General features: G+C 36.3%; 1 protein-coding gene across 1 annotated transcript; it reads right to left on the reverse strand.

Annotated features, from left to right (window-relative positions):
- Positions 1–1781: 1781 nt before the first annotated feature.
- Positions 1782–22538, reverse strand: LOC117323979. The gene is made up of 6 exons (XM_033879553.1): positions 22109–22538; positions 9722–10019; positions 8816–9387; positions 7912–7945; positions 6731–7334; positions 1782–4333 (listed from the first exon to the last, which is right to left on the reverse strand). The coding sequence occupies exons 2-6, from the start codon at positions 9917–9919 to the stop codon at positions 3732–3734; spliced, it is 2010 nt and encodes a 669-aa protein (XP_033735444.1). The 5' UTR covers positions 9920–10019; positions 22109–22538; the 3' UTR covers positions 1782–3731.
- Positions 22539–22788: the final 250 nt, after the last annotated feature.

The following is a 22788-nucleotide window of genomic DNA, read 5'->3' on the forward strand; positions in this document are numbered from 1 at the left end:
GGTTTACAGTAAATATTGTCAGGTTTGGTTGTAGTCTACAGTAAATATGGTCAGGTTTGGTTGTAGTCTACAGTAAATATGGTCAGGTTTGGTTGTAGTCTACAGTAAATATGGTCAGGTTTGGTTGTAGTCTACAGTTAATATGGTCAGGTTTGGTTGTAGTCTACAGTAAATATGGTCAGGTTTGGTTGTAGTCTACAGTAAATATGGTCAGGTTTGGTTGTAGTCTACAGTTAATATGGTCAGGTTTGGTTGTAGTCTACAGTTAATATAGTCAGGTTTGGTTGTAGTCTACAGTAAATATGGTCAGGTTTGGTTGTGGTACCGGTAAATATGGTTGGTTGTGGTACACGGTAAATATGGTTAGGTTTGGTTGTAGTCTACAGTAAATATGGTCAGGTTTGGTTGTAGTCTACGGTAAATATGGTCAGGTTTGGTTGTAGTCTACAGTAAATATGGTCAGGTTTGGTTGTAGTCTACAGTAAATATGGTCAGGTTTGGTTGTAGTCTACAGTTAATATGGTCAGGTTTGGTTGTGGTCTACGGTAAATATGGTTAGGTTTGGTTGTAGTCTACAGTAAATATGGTCAGGTTTGGTTGTAGTCTACGGTAAATATGGTCAGGTTTGGTTGTAGTCTACAGTAACTATGGTCAGGTTTGGTTGTAGTCTACAGTAAATATGGTTAGGTTTGGTTGTAGTCTACAGTAAATATGGTCAGGTTTGGTTGTAGTCTACAGTAAATATAGTCAGGTTTGGTTGTAGTCTACAGTTAATATGGTCAGGTTTGGTTGTGGTCTACGGTAAGTATGGTCAGGTTTGGTTGTGGTCTACAGTAAATATGGTCAGGTTTGGTTGTGGTACACGGTAAATATGGTCAGGTTTGGTTGTAGTCTACAGTAAATATGGTCAGGTTTGGTTGTAGTCTACAGTAAATATGGTCAGGTTTGGTTGTAGTCTACAGTAAATATGGTCAGGTTTGGTTGTAGTCTACGGTAAATATGGTCAGGTTTGGTTGTAGTCTACAGTAACTATGGTCAGGTTTGGGTGTAGTCTACAGTAAATATGGTCAGGTTTGGTTGTAGTCTACAGTAAATATGGTCAGGTTTGGTTGTAGTCTACAGTAAATATGGTCAGGTTTGGTTGTATTTTACGGTAAATATGGTCAGATTTGGTTGTGGCTTATCGTAAATATGGTCAGATTTGGTTGTGGCCTATCGTAAATATGGTCAGATTTGGTTGTAGTCTACAGTAAATATGGTCAGATTTGGTTGTAGTCTACAGTAAATATGGTTAGGTTTGGTTGTGGTCTACAGTAAATATGGCCAGGTTTGGTTGTAGTATACGGTAAATATGGTCAGGTTTGGTTGTGGTCTACAGTAAATATGGTCAGGTTTGGTTGTAGTATACGGTAAATATGGTCAGGTTTGGTTGTGGCCTATCGTAAATATGGTCAGGTTTGGTTGTGTTATACAGTAAATATGGTCAGGTTTGGTTGTGGTATACAGTAAATATGATCAGAATTGGTTGTAATCTACGGTTAATATGATCAGAATTGGTTGTGGTTTTCGGTAAATATTGTCAGATTTAGTTGTGGTTTTCGGTAAATAATGTCAGATTTGGTTGACGTTTTCGGTAAATATGGTCAGGTTTGGTTGTGGTCTACGGTAAATATCGTCAGTTTTAGTTGTTGTTTACGGTAAATACGGTCAGGATTGGTTGTTGTTTACGGTAAATATGGTCAGGATTGGTTGTTGTTTACGGTAAATACGGTCAGCATTAATAAAATCAAAAGGAAAATTTTATTTTAACAAATAATATAAAACATACGGCAATGAACATCATTTAGTTTGAAAACTGATTTCAATATGGGGTTTAATTTGAGTATTAGAGTACACTGATTAATGTCTACGAAACTTTTGCTGTACTATATGTTTCATGTGTCCATGTAAATAAAATTGAGTATATTTGTATATTGCACGATATCATGATCATTAATGTTTTCTACATCCGTGTTATTGCTTCATGCTTTCTACATTCTTACTGAGATAAGATATTCAATTAATGTATACGTATAAATGGAGAAATTGAAGTCTTATGCAGAGTTTGTTCAAACACATGACGTGAACGTCCATGACTGTCTGCCTGACGTTTTGAAAATATCCCACGTTATAGCTTCAGTATTTAACAAACGTCCACAAAAGTAAAACAATGAAAACTCATTAATAAACAACAAAGGTAATTTTGACATAGGTATTGAGTATTCTAACAATACGAGATTGATTATCGGTAAACATCAAACACAACTCTCAGTGTGTTTGATAAATCACCCGGATAAGTAAATCCCACCACGGGTGGTTATATTGATAACGTCACATTCTTTGTCAAGTTTAAGCCCGGGAAGTATTTCGTTACTATATTTACAAGTTTCATATGACAGCATTTGTCAGAGAATTATATAACCTACAACTTGGTATGTAACGATCCACTATAGCTGCGAACTTTGTTTAATCTGGTTATGTAATTTCCCTATCAATATACATGTAACCGCGTAACTGTTCTAGAATTATCGTTTTCATTTTAACAGGTGTGATGATTTAATAGGACAATAAATTAGCCTCGCGTGTCGATTCCATGTACTTCGGTTTTCGGTCATCCATATCGATACACCAATCTTAAAAGAAGTGTTTACCAAGGACATTATGACGAGTACTATAAAACGTCTTCATTAGTCTGCATCACTAAAAACAGGAAGTCGACGTCAATCGTGGATATAACAATGTAAATACTGTATGTAAAGTAGGGACGTTACTATCCAGAAATGGAAAAACATACATATAACACAAACTGAAATAATTACCTTATCATACAGCTTAATGTTATGATGTGCCTGTTGAACACGCTATAGGTTAAGATCTACATTAGCTGTAATTATCATCTATGAAGCTGCCTGTCTTCATCGATCATTGGCATTTTCATCACTTCTGAGCGATGATGAGTATTTATATCGACCATTTTAGACTATTGTATTTTTTCGTCAGAAAATCTCCTAGCTTTTATCTGCATCAGTTCTTATATATGAATATGAAGTCTTTGAGGACGTAAGGGCGTGATTTCTAGTATTGCGTTTGATTTCTAGTTATCAACAAGGCACTGAGTATTGTCTCGAGATTTATCTCTAAATTCAAGGGGAGCCTCAAGTTGGTTCCGAGTTTCATTTGAGTAAAACGGATCTAGGAACCAGTTCCGAGTATAAGATAAACGGAACTAGCATGTATAAACTTTACAGAAACACGACCTAGGAATCAGTTCCGAGTTCCGTTTAAGATAAACGGAATTAGGAACTAGTTCCCACTTCCGTTAAAGAAAAAACGGAACTAGGAACCAGTTCCGTTAAGAAAAACGGCAGTAGCATGTATAAGCTTTACGAGACTTGGTCCCAGTTCCCAGTTCCAGTTCGTTAAGAAAATCTTACATGTGTTGTAACTTCTGGGAAAAGGGGTGATAACGCGACTAGTTTCCTGGTGTTGTAAATCTACGAGAAATTGTCGCGTTGAACATCCGAGAGAAAAAATTACAACGCAGTTTTCGTTGTTGTAGAAAGTATGCGTTGTAACTTCTTGGGAAGTTTCCAGTTCCGTTTATGAAAAATAATGTATGTAGTTCCCAGTTCCGATTAAGATAAACGGGACTCGGAACCAACTTCAGGCTCCCAAATTCAAGTACGCCATTTTTATACATTTGACTCTGAAGTCTCCGGAGACGTCAGCGTGTGACCTTCTGTCATTTCCGGGTCATCAACAAGGCACTGAGTACTTTCTTCAATACTATTTCTTAATTGCGGACCGCTATTTTCTTCTACATTTGACTCTGAAGTTTCCAGAGACGTCTGCGAGAGATTTTCTGCCACTTCAGGGTCATCAACTGGGCACCGAGTACTTTCTTCAATACTATCTCTAAATAGCGGACTGCCATTTACTTCTACATTTGACTCTGAAGTCTCCATAGACGTCTGTGGGTGACCGTTTTCCATTTCCGGGTCATCAACATTGCACTGAGAACTTTCTTCAATACTATCTCTAAATTGCGGGCCGCCATTTTCTTCTATATTTGACCCTGAGGTCTCCAGAGACGTCTGCGGATAACCTTCTGGCATCATGATTTTTTCCGAGTCATTAACAGGGCACCGAGTACTTTCTTCAATACTATTTCTTAATTCCGGTCCGCTATTTTCTTCTTCATTTGATTCTGAAATCTCTAGAGACGTCAGCAACAGATTTTCTGGCACTACGATTTTTTCCAAGTCATCAATAGGGCACCGAGTACTTTCTTCAGGTAGCAGTGTACAGTAAAAATGCCAAATTCTGAAAAATATGGCACATGCTTTAGATATGTAAACATTGCCAGTTAACCTTACATATAACCTCTAATAAAGTATATATATTTGAAATCTGTACAACATTTGCAATTTTAATAGAGCTCTGAAGGATAAGTAAACTGATATTTTCTGTGATTTTTAGAGCTGTGAATACCATGGTAACAGCTTAAAAAATTCTCAAAAATTGCAAAATATTATGATATTTGACCCAAAATGGCACAATTCTCTACACAATTTTTTTTCTGAAACCTATTTAAAATTAAATATCTCTATCCCAAAGACAGAATTAATCTTGTTTGGACATATGTTGTAAATTAAGTTTTTCCGCTATCTTACCTTTTCTGTGGGCTTCCATTTTGCGCTGTAGGCCAAACTAAATTTCCTGTGTAAACACACGTTCGGAAAATCCGGATATTTAAAATCCGGAACCAATTTATTGATTTTTGTTTTAATAAATGTGAAGCCTGTATGTACTACTTCATACTGGATATACCAATTATAGTGTACATTTATTTTTTCATTTTTTATACATATCATAATACAGGAGTTATTTGCTTAACAAAAAAATTGCCCATGGCCAGGCTGTCTTACTGTGGTGTGCTACCTTATACATCACTTTTGTTAATTCTAATTTTACTAAAAAGCCCATGAATGTCTAGAATATGTTCCGACGAACAAAATGACATATCAGGTTACTGTGTATCTTTAATAGTCACCGAGTATTGCTGATTTCCCTGAGAGGTGTATTTTGACAACTTTTTCTCCCAATCCAGTAATAAGGGGAGGTAATTTTAAAGATGAAAACTCCCATAATTCTGTATATCTCTTAAATAAAGTTGTGTTTTGAGTTGAATGTGGTACTTTGAGTCTCTGTGCATGTAATCAAGCAAAAAATACTATACAACTATCAAATTTAGCCTTGTAATATGACGTCATAGTTACCATGACGTCATCAGTAACTATGATGTCATCAGATGGTATCTATGACGTCATAAATACTCAATGGTGTCATAATAAATAACCAAATTTCTTTCCAAACCTCAGCTTAGCAACACATGCAATATTCTAACTGATAAATCATGACATGACATCCAAGATTTCAAAATGTCATGCCTATGACATCACAGTCATCTGTTTCCACCCCGGTAATTCAGATATGTACTAATGATCATATGAAAGTGTCCGCTGATCCCATTTTATGCGGAAAATGCTATTTTTTCTGCTTTACCGAAGGAAGTGACAATAATTGACAATATTGTATCAACCGTACACTCCATCAATTGAAATTACATGCTTACCAATGTATAAATAAATTGAAAATAATGGTTTCACCAAATATTTCAAAAAATAACACTTACTGTAATAGTTTCCATGGATACGGGGTAATAAATCAGGTAAAACAAACCAGAATTCAGTCTATATGGTTTGTTAGATACCCAATAAGTTATTTTGGGTTTGTTATAAAACATAGAATATCTTTTCAATTTACACCGACTCATTAACATTATGCTTAATTAACCCACCCTTAAAATGGGTAAATATGCGAGTTACCTCCCTTGATTCCTCTAATATGACAAGCCTGATAATAAACAAGTTTTGAATTGTTTTTATGCATTTTTGAGCAATAATGAACTAAAATGAAGCTTAATCAAGCATAATTAAGCACAATTTCCAAAAAATAACATTTTTCAGCCCTTATAAGGTAGCAGTGTACAGTAAAAATGCCAAATTCTGAAAAATATGGCACATGCTTTAGATATGTAAACATTGCCAGTTAACCTTACATATAACCTCTAATAAAGTATATATATTTGAAATCTGTACAACATTTGCAATTTTAATAGAGCTCTGAAGGATAAGTAAACTGATATTTTCTGTGATTTTTAGAGCTGTGAATACCATGGTAACAGCTTAAAAAATTCTCAAAAATTGCAAAATATTATGATATTTGACCCAAAATGGCACAATTCTCTACACAATTTTTTTTCTGAAACCTATTTAAAATTAAATATCTCTATCCCAAAGACAGAATTAATCTTGTTTGGACATATGTTGTAAATTAAGTTTTTCCGCTATCTTACCTTTTCTGTGGGCTTCCATTTTGCGCTGTAGGCCAAACTAAATTTCCTGTGTAAACACACGTTCGGAAAATCCGGATATTTAAAATCCGGAACCAATTTATTGATTTTTGTTTTAATAAATGTGAAGCCTGTATGTACTACTTCATACTGGATATACCAATTATAGTGTACATTTATTTTTTCATTTTTTATACATATCATAATACAGGAGTTATTTGCTTAACAAAAAAATTGCCCATGGCCAGGCTGTCTTACTGTGGTGTGCTACCTCAGTATTATCTGTTAATTCCAGTCCGCCATTTTCTTTTCTATTTGACTCTGAAGTCTCCAAAGACGTTAGCGACAGATTTTCTGTCACTTTTTCCAAGTCATCACCAGGGTTATGAGTATCTTTTTCAGACTCACTTTTGGATGTTGATTCGTTACTCTTCTGAGGGAAGGCGAGTGTCCCTGGTGTTTCTGAATTTATTTTTGCAGGATCATTATCAAATGGCAGAAGTTTGTCTTTTTCGTCATCATCAATACTTAGGATGTCAGGGAAACAATCTGTCTCGTTATTTTCTAAAACACTGACGGTTGACCCCGAAACGTCCGGGGAAGTGATATTGTGATCACTTATTCGTTGTGGAGGATCTGAAGTGTCCGATACCTTGCTGTTCCAACGGATCAACAACTCGTCTTGTTTTTCAGTTTGTAAGTCGGACCTTCCATGGTTGTCAATCTTTTGAATCGATACAACACTATGTTCTGACGTTCTATTTTCATTTTGGTACTCGGCTTGACCTTGACCTTGCGATGTGCCCATTATATCGCCCGGATATCCTGTACATCTATCTTCATCTTCCGTTTTGACAAGGTCATATCTTCTTGCACACTTCTGAAAGTATAGACAAATATAATGGCGTCAGAAAAGGCCAAACGGCATATTATCTTTTTTAAGTAATGTGGACAAGGAATCAAGATTAAAACAACACCGAGTATAAAGTCATTGTATTCTATTCATTGTTCTTTAAAGGCATTGTTGCTTAAATGCACCGTTGTTTATTAAAGGCATTGTTTAAAGTCATTGTTGTTTTAAGTCATTGTTATATATTTGTAACCATGTTTAATTGACGCAATTTACATGTCACGGTTCGTGAAAAATGAAAATTTAATTAATTCCCTTCCTCATCTGCCGATTTTGATGAAATAGTTATAAACACATTATATTTGTAATATGACAGAAAAAGATAGGACTCATTTTTCTAACATTTCAGGTCTTCTCGTAAAGGTAATTTTGATTTAAAATAAACGTTATGAAAATCAATTATTAAAAAAGCACCAATGCATTGAGTGAGATAGGTCGCATCTCAAACAACCTTAAGATCAGGAAATAAAGTCTGTCCAGTCGAGACAGGATGTCCTCACAACAACCAAGAAAGAGAGTATTCACAACAAAAGCTCTTTATACTTACTCCACTTCCCAATTTTGTTCTACAGATGAGAAATCTACAACAACAGTAAATCAAATGAATTAGTTAACAAATGAACAACAACGACTTCCAATCTATAATACGAAACTCGAAACGCGCGACATCTGTAGAGGAATATGAGCCGTCCCTGTTCCTAGCTACACTAATAGTTAAAAAAAAACCTTTACAGATTCGAAAGTATTTACGGACAGGACAGACAAATCAGTCTGTAAGGAGACTGTAGTGGCTCGATTCTGGCCATTTATGCCCTTTTTGTTTTTCGGTTTTATTTTTCGCAATTGCGCTATTTCCAGGCGGTAAACGAAATAATTTTGCTTCTGTGCGATAGATTTAATAAAAATGGTGTTTTTTCGCTTGGTCAGTACAAAACTCGAAGGTAAACGGCGAATATTCATCCCGAAAACACCTTTTTAGTTTGTTCTTTTCCTTTTTATCATAACTGTGTGGTAGGTGGAGTACATCATTGAGGACATCAACACTAGTTGTATAGATCAGAACGTTAAGACTGGACTGGACCTAGCAAGTTCATTTGATTGTGAATCCAAAATTTCAAGATATGACAAATTTAGCAATTTACTAGTAAGAAAGCGAATATAGAGATTCGACTAATCAGCATCGCTCGCAGATGGATAAACTAAGAAAAAAATGCAGATGAACGTAGAAACTTTTGGAGCATCAGAAAGATTTGGGGAAATGTGTGCTAATAGCAAGAAAGATGAGGAGGCGGAGGACAAAAACCCTAATAAGCTATTCAGATAAGAGGCTACTCAAAATATCACTCTGAAAAAGAGGTAGGATAAGAAGGCGACGCGGTAGCTACCTACCAGTAACGAATGGATTACGGTACTGACTTAGCATCAGAATCTGAATGACTTACTCTACTTACACCAAGCACATAGATGACAGTGGTACCAGAATCCCAACAACAATCGGGATGATGTTCATTTTATTCGTCTTCTCTTCCCGACCCGGCACCATGTTGGCGGTGCGGACCGTATGGTACGTTGGGTGAGTCGCGTTGTCCATGTCGTTCAGGTCAGTCGTGCTAGGCATGTTTCCAGGAAGATGGATACTTTTTGTAACGTCGTCTGTTGTAGAACAGTTGACAAAAACATCAGTAAGCCTCGAAAATTCCTCAGAACATCTTTTAAACCACAGACCACATGCGCTTTTCAATTTACAGCTTTCTTGTCTTGTCGTCAAATTATAAAGCGGCCTATTAGGAGAAAGAAAACACTTCTGAAGTATTGAAAGCTTCTCTTTGCATTCCAAGTTCGATCCAATATCTTTCGAACAAACCAGGGAAGGTTCCCAGACGGGCGGACAGGGTGCAATGCTTAACAGTCTTTCCACAGGGTCCGGATGTTTGCACGGATCTTCTACTATACAGTTCATGTCAACTATTCGGCATAGAGGTTCCGCACTTGGGTCCAAAAGCACAGGCACACGCCTGCAAACCTGGAAAGTATCAATTCTATGGTCACGTTCATCTGTTTTATATTTATTTTGGTGGACAATTAATAAAGTATTAAAGAAATTAGACAATACAATCAGTGACCAAACGTAGATAAAACAATCCATACTGCAATGATATCCACGGCAACTAATTAAGATATAACCTGAAAATTCCTCCTACAGTTTAAAAGACTATCAATAGAATTACCCACGATGACAACTACAGTTTAATTCCAATACAGATTTTATATAAATCTGAATATTGTATTATAAATCGATCCATGGATTATAATCTAAGATCTCGGATCAAAGTCTGTGGCGAATCATTACTACTTACCCTGTCCACAAAAATATCGGTGGTGTTATAAGTGAATCGATATTTGGTTGACGACCCCAATCCGTCGGTAGAGGGCGCACCGAGCACCATTGTAGATGGTGAAAGCAACAACGCCAACAATCTTGTCACAAACACCAGTCTTGTTATGGGATAAACACTAAAACGTATGTTCTCTCTGACAGCCTCCTTCATCGTCATAGGAAGCGGCGTGACAGCACGTCCAGAAGGTCACGTGCTTGCTTTCATCTGTAACCAGCGTTAGCTTTGTTGCCACCAATCAGTTTACATCGTGTACGACCTGGCGATTAAAAAGTGAACCAAACAATGACATAATATTTAATATCAGACCGTCGTGAAGGACCTATAAAGGTATTCAGTGTGTTAAAACATACACACTAGCGGATCCAGGGGGGTGTATTCGCTATATTTGCTGTTTATATTATGTTTAGTATTCTTGATAAGAAGTGAAATATTTAATTATAGAATTGACTCATCCATATACAATAGCCATTATATTTCGATGGCCTCAATTTAAACTCAGACAAGTTTGTATTTATAGTTGAACACAAATTGTATACACATTGTTAATCGGGCTAAGTGTTTTATGTATCATCGTTAATGTAGTCCCGTGTCATTCACGTACATGACACTGACCAATCAGCTAACATCTGTAGAGAGACTGAAGTAAGAAATGATAGGACAATTGATGACTAGGTTCAGAATTAAACCTCCTTGCAATATAGAGACACCAACAGAGGGATGTAGATGTCCTATTAAACAAACCCGCACAAAAATTTGATCAATTAGTCTCTGTATGACACTAAGACTTTAACACATTTCTATTGGCAGTACATACATATTATCTATCAAATACACTATATCCTGTATAACTGAGTATTGGTTTTATAAATCATTTAAAATCATTTCGATCAATCAAATGAAGTTTATAAATCAAACGAAATAGATTAATAGGTAGTTTATTTTCACCTGTAACGATTTTATGCCAATATATCATCATTTGTGTTTTAATATATATTTCTAAAGTTAAACGACCTATCTCCCATGTATCATAAAGTTTAACGACCTATCTCCCATGTATCAAAGTTTAGCGACCTATCTCCCATATATCAAAGTTTAACGACCTATCTCCTATGTATCATCACGTTTAACGACCTATCTCCCATGTATCATCACGTTTAACGACCTATCTCCCATGTATCATCACGTTTCACGACCTATCTCCCATGTATCATCACGTTTAACGACCTATCTCCCATCTATCATCACGTTTAACGACCTATCTCCCATGTATCATAAAGTTTAACATATCTCCCATGTATCATAAAGTTTAACGACCTATCTCCCATGTATCATAAAGTTTAACGACCTATCTCCCATGTGTCAAAGTTTAACGACCTATCTCCCATGTATCATAAAGTTTAACGACCTATCTCCCATGTATCATCACGTTTAACGACCTATCTCCCATGTATCATCACGTTTAACGACCTATCTCCCATGTATCATCACGTTTAACGACCTATCTCCCATGTATCATCACGTTTAACGACCTATCTCCCATGTATCATAAAGTTTAACATATCTCCCATGTATCATAAAGTTTAACGACCTATCTCCCATGTATCAAAGTTTAACGACCTATCTCCCATCATGTATCATAAAGTTTAACGACCTATCTCCCATGTATCATAAAGTTTAACGACCTATCTCCCATGTTTCATAAAGTTTAAAGACCTATCTCCCATGTATCAAAGTTTAACGACCTATCTCCCATGTATCATAAAGTTTAACGACCTATCTCCCATGTATCATAAAGTTTAACGACCTATCTCCCATGTATCAAAGTTTAACGACCTATCTCCTATGTAACATAAAGTTTAACGACCTATCTCCCATGTATCAAAGTTTAACGACCTATCTCCCATGTATCATAAAGTTTAACGACCTATCTCCCATGTATCATAAAGTTTAACGACCTATCTCCCATGTATCAAAGTTTAACGACCTATCTCCCATGTATCAAAGTTTAACGACCTGTCTCCCATGTATCATAAAGTTTAACGACCTATCTCCCATGAATCATAAAGTTTAACGACCTATCTCCCATGTATCAAAGTTTAACGACCTATCTCCCATGTATCATAAAGTTTAACGACCTATCTCCCATGTATCATAAAGTTTAACGACCTATCTCCCATGTATCAAAGTTTAACGACCTATCTCCCATGTATCATAAAGTTTAACGACCTATCTCCCATGTATCAAAGTTTAACGACCTGTCTCCCATGTATCATAAAGTTTAACGACCTATCTCCCATGAATCATAAAGTTTAACGACCTATCTCCCATGTATCAAAGTTTAACGACCTGTCTCCCATGTATCATAAAGTTTAACGACCTATCTCCCATGTATCATAAAGTTTAACGACCTATCTCCCATGTATCAAAGTTTAACGACCTATCTCCCATGAATCATAAAGTTTAACGACCTATCTCCCATGTATCAAAGTTTAACGACCTGTCTCCCATGTATCATAAAGTTTAACGACCTATCTCCCATGTATCATAAAGTTTAACGACCTATCTCCCATGTATCAAAGTTTAACGACCTGTCTCCCATGTATCATAAAGTTTAACGACCTATCTCCCATGTATCATAAAGTTTAACGACCTATCTCCCATGTATCAAAGTTTAACGACCTATCTCCCATGTATCATAAAGTTTAACGACCTATCTCCCATGTATCATAACGTTTAACGACCTGTCTCCCATGTATCATAAAGTTTAACGACCTATCTCCCATGTATCAAAGTTTAATGACCTGTCTCCCATGTATCAAAGTTTAACGACCTATCTCCAATGTATCAAAGTTTAACGACCTATCTCCCATGTATCATAAAGTTTAACGACCTATCTCCAATGTATCATAAAGTTTAACGACCTATCTCCCATGTATCAAAGTTTAACGACCTATCTCCCATGTATCATAAAGTTTAACGACCTATCTCCCATGTATCATAAAGTTTAACGACCTATCTCCCATGTATCAAAGTTTAACGACCTATCTCCCATGTATCATAAAGTTTAACGACCTATCTCCCATGTATCAAAGTTTAACGACCTATCTCCAATGTATCAAAGTTTAACGACCTATCTCCCATGTATCATTAAGTTTAACGACCTATCTCCCATGTATCATAAAGTTTAACGACCTGTCTCCCATGTATCATAAAGTTTAACGACCTATCTCCCATGTATCATAAAGTTTAACGACCTATCTCCCATGTATCAAAGTTTAACGACCTATCTCCCATGTATCAAAGTTTAACGACCTATCTCCCATGTATCATAAAGTTTAACGACCTATCTCCCATGTATCATAAAGTTTAACGACATATCTCCCATGTATCATAAAGTTTAACGACCTATCTCCAATGTATCAAAGTTTAACGACCTGTCTCCCATGTATCATAAAGTTTAACGACCTATCTCCCATGTATCATAAAGTTTAACTACCTATCTCCCATGTATCAAAGTTTAACGACCTATCTCCCATGTATCATAAAGTTTAACGACCTATCTCCCATGTATCATAAAGTTTAACGACCTGTCTCCCATGTATCATAAAGTTTAACGACCTATCTCCCATGTATCATAACGTTTAACGACCTATCTCCCATGTATCAAAGTTTAACGACCTATCTCCAATGTATCAAAGTTTAAGGACCTGTCTCCCATGTATCATAAAGTTTAACGACCTATCTCCCATGTATCATAAAGTTTAACGACCTATCTCCCATGTATCAAAGTTTAACGACCTATCTCCCATGTATCAGAAAGTTTAACGACCTGTCTCCCGTGTATCATAAAGTTTAACGACCTATCTCCCATGAATCAAAGTTTGACGACCTATCTCCCATCATGTATCATAAAGTTTAACGACCTATCTCCCATGTATCATAAAGTTTAACGACCTATCTCCCATGTATCATAAAGTTTAAAGACCTATCTCCCATGTATCAAAGTTTAACGACCTATCTCCCATGTATCATAAAGTTTAACGACCTATCTCCCATGTATCATAAAGTTTAACGACCTATCTCCCATGTATCAAAGTTTAACGACCTATCTCCTATGTAACATAAAGTTTAACGACCTATCTCCCATGTATCAAAGTTTAACGACCTATCTCCCATGTATCATAAAGTTTAACGACCTATCTCCCATGTATCATAAAGTTTAACGACCTATCTCCCATGTATCATAAAGTTTAACGACCTATCTCCCATGTATCAAAGTTTAACGACCTATCTCCCATGTATCAAAGTTTAACGACCTGTCTCCCATGTATCATAAAGTTTAACGACCTATCTCCCATGAATCATAAAGTTTAACGACCTATCTCCCATGTATCAAAGTTTAACGACCTATCTCCCATGTATCATAAAGTTTAACGACCTATCTCCTATGTATCATAAAGTTTAACGACCTATCTCCCATGTATCAAAGTTTAACGACCTATCTCTCATGTATCATAAAGTTTAACGACCTATCTCCCATGTATCAAAGTTTAACGACCTGTCTCCCATGTATCATAAAGTTTAACGACCTATCTCCCATGAATCATAAAGTTTAACGACCTATCTCCCATGTATCAAAGTTTAACGACCTGTCTCCCATGTATCATAAAGTTTAACGACCTATCTCCCATGTATCATAAAGTTTAACGACCTATCTCCCATGTATCAAAGTTTAACGACCTATCTCCCATGAATCATAAAGTTTAACGACCTATCTCCCATGTATCAAAGTTTAACGACCTGTCTCCCATGTATCATAAAGTTTAACGACCTATCTCCCATGTATCATAAAGTTTAACGACCTATCTCCCATGTATCAAAGTTTAACGACCTGTCTCCCATGTATCATAAAGTTTAACGACCTATCTCCCATGTATCATAAAGTTTAACGACCTATCTCCCATGTATCAAAGTTTAACGACCTATCTCCCATGTATCATAAAGTTTAACGACCTATCTCCCATGTATCATAACGTTTAACGACCTGTCTCCCATGTATCATAAAGTTTAACGACCTATCTCCCATGTATCAAAGTTTAATGACCTGTCTCCCATGTATCAAAGTTTAACGACCTATCTCCAATGTATCAAAGTTTAACGACCTATCTCCCATGTATCATAAAGTTTAACGACCTATCTCCAATGTATCATAAAGTTTAACGACCTATCTCCCATGAATCAAAGTTTAACGACCTATCTCCCATGTATCATAAAGTTTAACGACCTATCTCCCATGTATCATAAAGTTTAACGACCTATCTCCCATGTATCATAAAGTTTAACGACCTATCTCCCATGTATCAAAGTTTAACGACCTATCTCCAATGTATCAAAGTTTAACGACCTATCTCCCATGTATCATAAAGTTTAACGACCTATCTCCCATGTATCATAAAGTTTAACGACCTGTCTCCCATGTATTATAAAGTTTAACGACCTATCTCCCATGTATCATAAAGTTTAACGACCTATCTCCCATGTATCAAAGTTTAACGACCTATCTCCCATGTATCATCAAGTTTAACGACCTATCTCCCATGTATCATAAAGTTTAACGACATATCTCCCATGTATCATAAAGTTTAACGACCTATCTCCCATGTATCAAAGTTTAACGACCTGTCTCCCATGTATCATAAAGTTTAACGACCTATCTCCCATGTATCATAAAGTTTAACGACCTATCTCCCATGTATCAAAGTTTAACGACCTATCTCCCATGTATCATAAAGTTTAACGACCTATCTCCCATGTATCATAAAGTTTAACGACCTGTCTCCCATGTATCATAAAGTTTAACGACCTATCTCCCATGTATCATAAAGTTTAACGACCTATCTCCCATGTATCAAAGTTTAACGACCTATCTCCAATGTATCAAAGTTTAACGACCTGTCTCCCATGTATCATAAAGTTTAACGACCTATCTCCCATGTATCATAAAGTTTAACGACCTATCTCCCATGTATCAAAGTTTAACGACCTATCTCCCATGTATCATAAAGTTTAACGACCTGTCTCCCGTGTATCATAAAGTTTAACGACCTATCTCCCATGAATCAAAGTTTGACGACCTATCTCCCATGTATCATAAAGTTTAACGACCTATCTCCCATGTATCAAAGTTTAACGACCTATCTCCCATGTATCAAAGTTTAACGACCTATCTCCCATGTATCAAAGTTTAACGACCTATCTCCCATGTATCATAAAGTTTAACGACCTATCTCCCATGTATCATAAAGTTTAACATATCTCCCATGTATCATAAAGTTTAACGACCTATCTCCCATGTATCAAAGTTTAACGACCTATCTCCCATGTATCATAAAGTTTAACGACATATCTCCCATGTATCATAAAGTTTAACGACCTATCTCCAATGTATCAAAGTTTAACGACCTGTCTCCCATGTATCATAAAGTTTAACGACCTATCTCCCATGTATCATAAAGTTTAACGACCTATCTCCCATGTATCAAAGTTTAACGACCTATCTCCCATGTATCATAAAGTTTAACGACCTATCTCCCATGTATCAAAGTTTAACGACCTATCTCCCATGTATCAAAGTTTAACGACCTATCTCCCATGTATCATAAAGTTTAACGACCTATCTCCCATGTATCATAAAGTTTAACGACATATCTCCCATGTATCATAAAGTTTAACGACCTATCTCCAATGTATCAAAGTTTAACGACCTGTCTCCCATGTATCATAAAGTTTAACGACCTATCTCCCATGTATCATAAAGTTTAACGACCTATCTCCCATGTATCAAAGTTTAACGACCTATCTCCCATGTATCATAAAGTTTAACGACCTATCTCCCATGTATCATAAAGTTTAACGACCTGTCTCCCATGTATCATAAAGTTTAACGACCTATCTCCCATGTATCATAACGTTTAACGACCTATCTCCCATGTATCAAAGTTTAACGACCTATCTCCCATGTATCATAAAGTTTAACGACCTATCTCCCATGTATCATAACGTTTAACGACCTATCTCCCATGTATCAAAGTTTAACGACCTATCTCCAATGTATCAAAGTTTGACGACCTATCTCCCATCATGTATCATAAAGTTTAACGACCTATCTCCCATGTATCATCAAGTTTAACGACCTATCTCCCATGTATCATAAAGTTTAAAGACCTATCTCCCATGTATCAAAGTTTAACGACCTATCTCCCATGTATCATAAAGTTTAACGACCTATCTCCCATGTATCAAAGTTTAACGACCTATCTCCTATGTAACATAAAGTTTAACGACCTATCTCCCATGTATCAAAGTTTAACGACCTATCTCCCATGTATCATAAAGTTTAACGACCTATCTCCCATGTATCATAAAGTTTAACGACCTATCTCCCATGTATCATAAAGTTTAACGACCTATCTCCCATGTATCAAAGTTTAACGACCTATCTCCCATGTATCAAAGTTTAACGACCTGTCTCCCATGTATCATAAAGTTTAACGACCTATCTCCCATGAATCATAAAGTTTAACGACCTATCTCCCATGTATCAAAGTTTAACGACCTATCTCCCATGTATCATAAAGTTTAACGACCTATCTCCCATGTATCATAAAGTTTAACGACCTATCTCCCATGTATCAAAGTTTAACGACCTATCTCCCATGTATCATAAAGTTTAACGACCTATCTCCCATGTATCAAAGTTTTACGACCTGTCTCCCATGTATCATAAAGTTTAACGACCTATCTCCCATGAATCATAAAGTTTAACGACCTATCTCCCATGTATCAAAGTTTAACGACCTGTCTCCCATGTATCATAAAGTTTAACGACCTATCTCCCATGTATCATAAAGTTTAACGACCTATCTCCCATGTATCAAAGTTTAACGACCTATCTCCCATGAATCATAAAGTTTAACGACCTATCTCCCATGTATCAAAGTTTAACGACCTGTCTCCCATGTATCATAAAGTTTAACGACCTATCTCCCATGTATCATAAAGTTTAACGACCTATCTCCCATGTATCAAAGTTTAACGACCTGTCTCCCATGTATCATAAAGTTTAACGACCTATCTCCCATGCATCATAAAGTTTAACGACCTATCTCCCATGTATCAAAGTTTAACGACCTATCTCCCATGTATCATAAAGTTTAACGACCTATCTCCCATGTATCATAACGTTTAACGACCTGTCTCCCATGTATCATAAAGTTTAACGACCTATCCCCCATGTATCAAAGTTTAATGACCTGTCTCCCATGTATCAAAGTTTAACGACCTATCTCCAATGTATCAAAGTTTAACGACCTATCTCCCATGTATCATAAAGTTTAACGACCTATCTCCAATGTATCATAAAGTTTAACGACCTATCTCCCATGAATCAAAGTTTAACGACCTATCTCCCATGTATCATAAAGTTTAACGACCTATCTCCCATGTATCATAAAGTTTAACGACCTATCTCCCATGTATCAAAGTTTAACGACCTATCTCCCATGTATCATAAAGTTTAACGACCTATCTCCCATGTATCAAAGTTTAACGACCTATCTCCAATGCATCAAAGTTTAACGACCTATCTCCCATGTATCATAAAGTTTAACGACCTATCTCCCATGTATCATAAAGTTTAACGACCTGTCTCCCATGTATCATAAAGTTTAACGACCTATCTCCCATGTATCATAAAGTTTAACGACCTATCTCCCATGTATCAAAGTTTAACGACCTATCTCCCATGTATCAAAGTTTAACGACCTATCTCCCATGTATCATAAAGTTTAACGACCTATCTCCCATGTATCAAAGTTTAACGACCTATCTCCCATGTATCAAAGTTTAACGACCTATCTCCCATGTATCATAAAGTTTAACGACCTATCTCCCATGTATCATAAAGTTTAACGACCTATCTCCCATGTATCATAAAGTTTAACGACCTATCTCCCATGTATCATAAAGTTTAACGACCTATCTCCCATGTATCAAAGTTTAACGACCTATCTCCCATGTATCATAAAGTTTAACGACCTATCTCCCATGTATCATAAAGTTTAACGACCTGTCTCCCATGTATCATAAAGTTTAACGACCTATCTCCCATGTATCATAACGTTTAACGACCTATCTCCCATGTATCAAAGTTTAACGACCTATCTCCAATGTATCAAAGTTTAACGACCTGTCTCCCATGTATCATAAAGTTTAACGACCTATCTCCCATGTATCATAAAGTTTAACGACCTATCTCCCATGTATCAAAGTTTAACGACCTATCTCCCATGTATCATAAAGTTTAACGACCTGTCTCCCGTGTATCATAAAGTTTAACGACCTATCTCCCATGAATCAAAGTTTGACGACCTATCTCCCATGTATCATAAAGTTTAACGACCTATCTCCCATGTATCAAAGTTTAACGACCTATCTCCCATGTATCAAAGTTTAACGACCTATCTCCCATGTATCATAAAGTTTAACGACCTATCTCCCATGTATCATAAAGTTTAACATATCTCCCATGTATCATAAAGTTTAACGACCTATCTCCCATGTATCAAAGTTTAACGACCTATCTCCCGTGTATCATAAAGTTTAACGACATATCTCCCATGTATCATAAAGTTTAACGACCTATCTCCAATGTATCAAAGTTTAACGACCTGTCTCCCATGTATCATAAAGTTTAACGACCTATCTCCCATGTATCATTAAGTTTAACGACCTATCTCCCATGTATCAAAGTTTAACGACCTATCTCCCATGTATCATAAAGTTTAACGACCTGTCTCCCGTGTATCATAAAGTTTAACGACCTATCTCCCATGTATCAAAGTTTAACGACCTATCTCCAATGTATCAAAGTTTAACGACCTATCTCCCATGTATCATACAGTTTAACGACCTATCTCCCGTGTATCATAAAGTTTAACGACCTATCTCCCATGTATCAAAGTTTAACGACCTATCTCCCATGTATCAAAGTTTAACGACCTATCTCCCATGTATCATAAAGTTTAACGACCTATCTCCCATGTATCATAAAGTTTAACGACCTATCTCCCATGTATCATAAAGTTTAACGACCTATCTCCCATGTATCATAAAGTTTAACGACCTATCTCCCATGTATCAAAGTTTAACGACCTATCTCCCATGTATCATAAAGTTTAACGACCTATCTCCCATGTATCATAAAGTTTAACGACCTGTCTCCCATGTATCATAAAGTTTAACGACCTATCTCCCATGTATCATAACGTTTAACGACCTATCTCCCATGTATCAAAGTTTAACGACCTATCTCCAATGTATCAAAGTTTAACGACCTGTCTCCCATGTATCATAAAGTTTAACGACCTATCTCCCATGTATCATAAAGTTTAACGACCTATCTCCCATGTATCAAAGTTTAACGACCTATCTCCCATGTATCATAAAGTTTAACGACCTGTCTCCCGTGTATCATAAAGTTTAACGACCTATCTCCCATGAATCAAAGTTTGACGACCTATCTCCCATGTATCATAAAGTTTAACGACCTATCTCCCATGTATCAAAGTTTAACGACCTATCTCCCATGTATCAAAGTTTAACGACCTATCTCCCATGTATCATAAAGTTTAACGACCTATCTCCCATGTATCATAAAGTTTAACATATCTCCCATGTATCATAAAGTTTAACGACCTATCTCCCATGTATCAAAGTTTAACGACCTATCTCCCGTGTATCATAAAGTTTAACGACATATCTCCCATGTATCATAAAGTTTAACGACCTATCTCCAATGTATCAAAGTTTAACGACCTGTCTCCCATGTATCATAAAGTTTAACGACCTATCTCCCATGTATCATTAAGTTTAACGACCTATCTCCCATGTATCAAAGTTTAACGACCTATCTCCCATGTATCATAAAGTTTAACGACCTGTCTCCCGTGTATCATAAAGTTTAACGACCTATCTCCCATGTATCAAAGTTTAACGACCTATCTCCAATGTATCAAAGTTTAACGACCTATCTCCCATGTATCATACAGTTTAACGACCTATCTCCCGTGTATCATAAAGTTTAACGACCTATCTCCCATGTATCAAAGTTTAACGACCTATCTCCCATGTATCATAAAGTTTAACGACCTATCTCCCATGTATCATACAGTTTAACGACATATCTCCCGTGTATCATAAAGTGTCGGGTATCACACAACATTAATTTCACCCAACAACTACAGACATATATTGCTAAGTCGTTTAGGAGAAGCCATTTTCATAAAAAAAAAGTTGACGGGCGACAAACGCTGAGATATGACATAAAAAAAACTTCCTTTGGACCAGGTGAGCTGTTATCCTTCCCTACTGTCAACCATCGTACCCTCTTGTGCGATTGTACGGTAAAACACGGATAAATCCAAGTCGGTGGGATCAAGTAAAAAAGAATGGCTTACCCGGTGTTTCGATGTAGCAGTGTTTCTATGACCAGAATACAAGGGTTGTATACCGTATATATATATATATATTATATATATATATATATAGTATATATATTATATATATATATATATAGTATATATATTATATATATATATATAGCTTAGAAACACAAATGACGAAGGAAGACAACTTTTTGACTAGTTCCCTGACCGGGCCTCGAACTCACGATCTACGGCACCCAATCGCCTAGCCAGAAATATCCGCAGCCTATACCACTGCGCCACATCGGCGTTCTTAAAAAAGAACGTTTCAATGGCGCAGTGATGGTCGGCCCGATACCCTGACATGATCATTGTGGAAGTCGTCTATAAGGTGATATAGTATATATATATATATATATATGTATGTATGTCCGAAAACATGGTGTGATTAAGCATATAAATGAATGCAAACGTTTTTTACTTTATACAATAAAAATAAATTTCAATGAAATAAAGATTATCTCTTCACAGAAAACAGAAGAATATAGTTAAACATGTATGATAAACACTGGTCATACCACACACAGTGACACGTGACAACGCATATGCAGACTCATACATAAAGATCAAATGATACAGACATTGTACTCATCAAAAGACTGCTAAGTCTACATGTGTACATTACAATGTACATTATCACATCAAGCTAGCTGCAATGATTTCAGAGATTAGATACGAGCCTAAAGAAATATATTTTGACAAAACCAAAATATCTCAAATCAAGTTAACATAAAGACTTTCCGGCATAACCATGTCTACAACACAGAAGAAAAATATGTGTAAATATATATAGCATCCATACCTTCAAACACATAAGCTATTACATAGGGAAGGGATTGACGCCATCTTGTACTTCACTGTTTATCGTCAATGCCCGCGACACAAATTCACATCATATAGCTTTTAACGAGGTAATATCCATATCAACATAATGTCAATCAGCAATTGTTTCCAGTTTCCGCATTAGTCCCCAAATATGTTGAAAACGTTGGCTTATATACAATTTCCATTTACCAACCTCTACTATGCTGTAATAACTTCACATGCGGATACTAACCCTGTCAGGTTCAACATACTAGAGGGTATCGAATGTTACTTTGATAAAACGAAAATAACGCGAAGGAAATGGGACTATCCGTGCTCGTCCTGACTTGTAACACTTGTCGATTTGACCAATAAGCACATGTCTTTCTAATTCAAAAATAAAAATACCGAACGCATCACAACAAAAAGCCTTGAGCTATTAAAAATACCCACAAATATACTTAAAAAATAACCATCAAGTTAAGTGTTATGAATAAACTTCCTCAAACACTCACAAATACATTCACTAGCACATGACTTCGCTCCAGGCTCCAGGCGTTTAGTCATGTGTCAATATGGCTGTTAAGTAAGTCTATCCAGCCGCGTTTCGTGCACTACATATGTGCATATGCAAGCGAAATGCCCAAGTATGTTAACAAGTGAGCACCACGTGATCTA

This window comes from Pecten maximus, chromosome 3 (genome assembly GCF_902652985.1).
Source record: "Pecten maximus chromosome 3, xPecMax1.1, whole genome shotgun sequence".
Lineage (NCBI taxonomy): Eukaryota > Metazoa > Mollusca > Bivalvia > Pectinida > Pectinidae > Pecten > Pecten maximus.

Bases quoted from the DNA above. Each gene is read 5' to 3' on its own strand.
- LOC117323979 (XM_033879553.1), bottom strand. From the start codon at position 9,919: ATGACGATGAAGGAGGCTGTCAGAGAGAACATACGTTTTAGTGTTTAT. The intron at 9,388-9,721 runs GTAAGTAGTAAT...GATACTTTCCAG, and splicing joins CCGATATTTTTGTGGACAGG to GTTTGCAGGCGTGTGCCTGT. The intron at 7,946-8,815 runs GTAAGTAGAGTA...CTGTTGTTGTAG, and splicing joins CTGTCATCTATGTGCTTGGT to ATTTCTCATCTGTAGAACAA.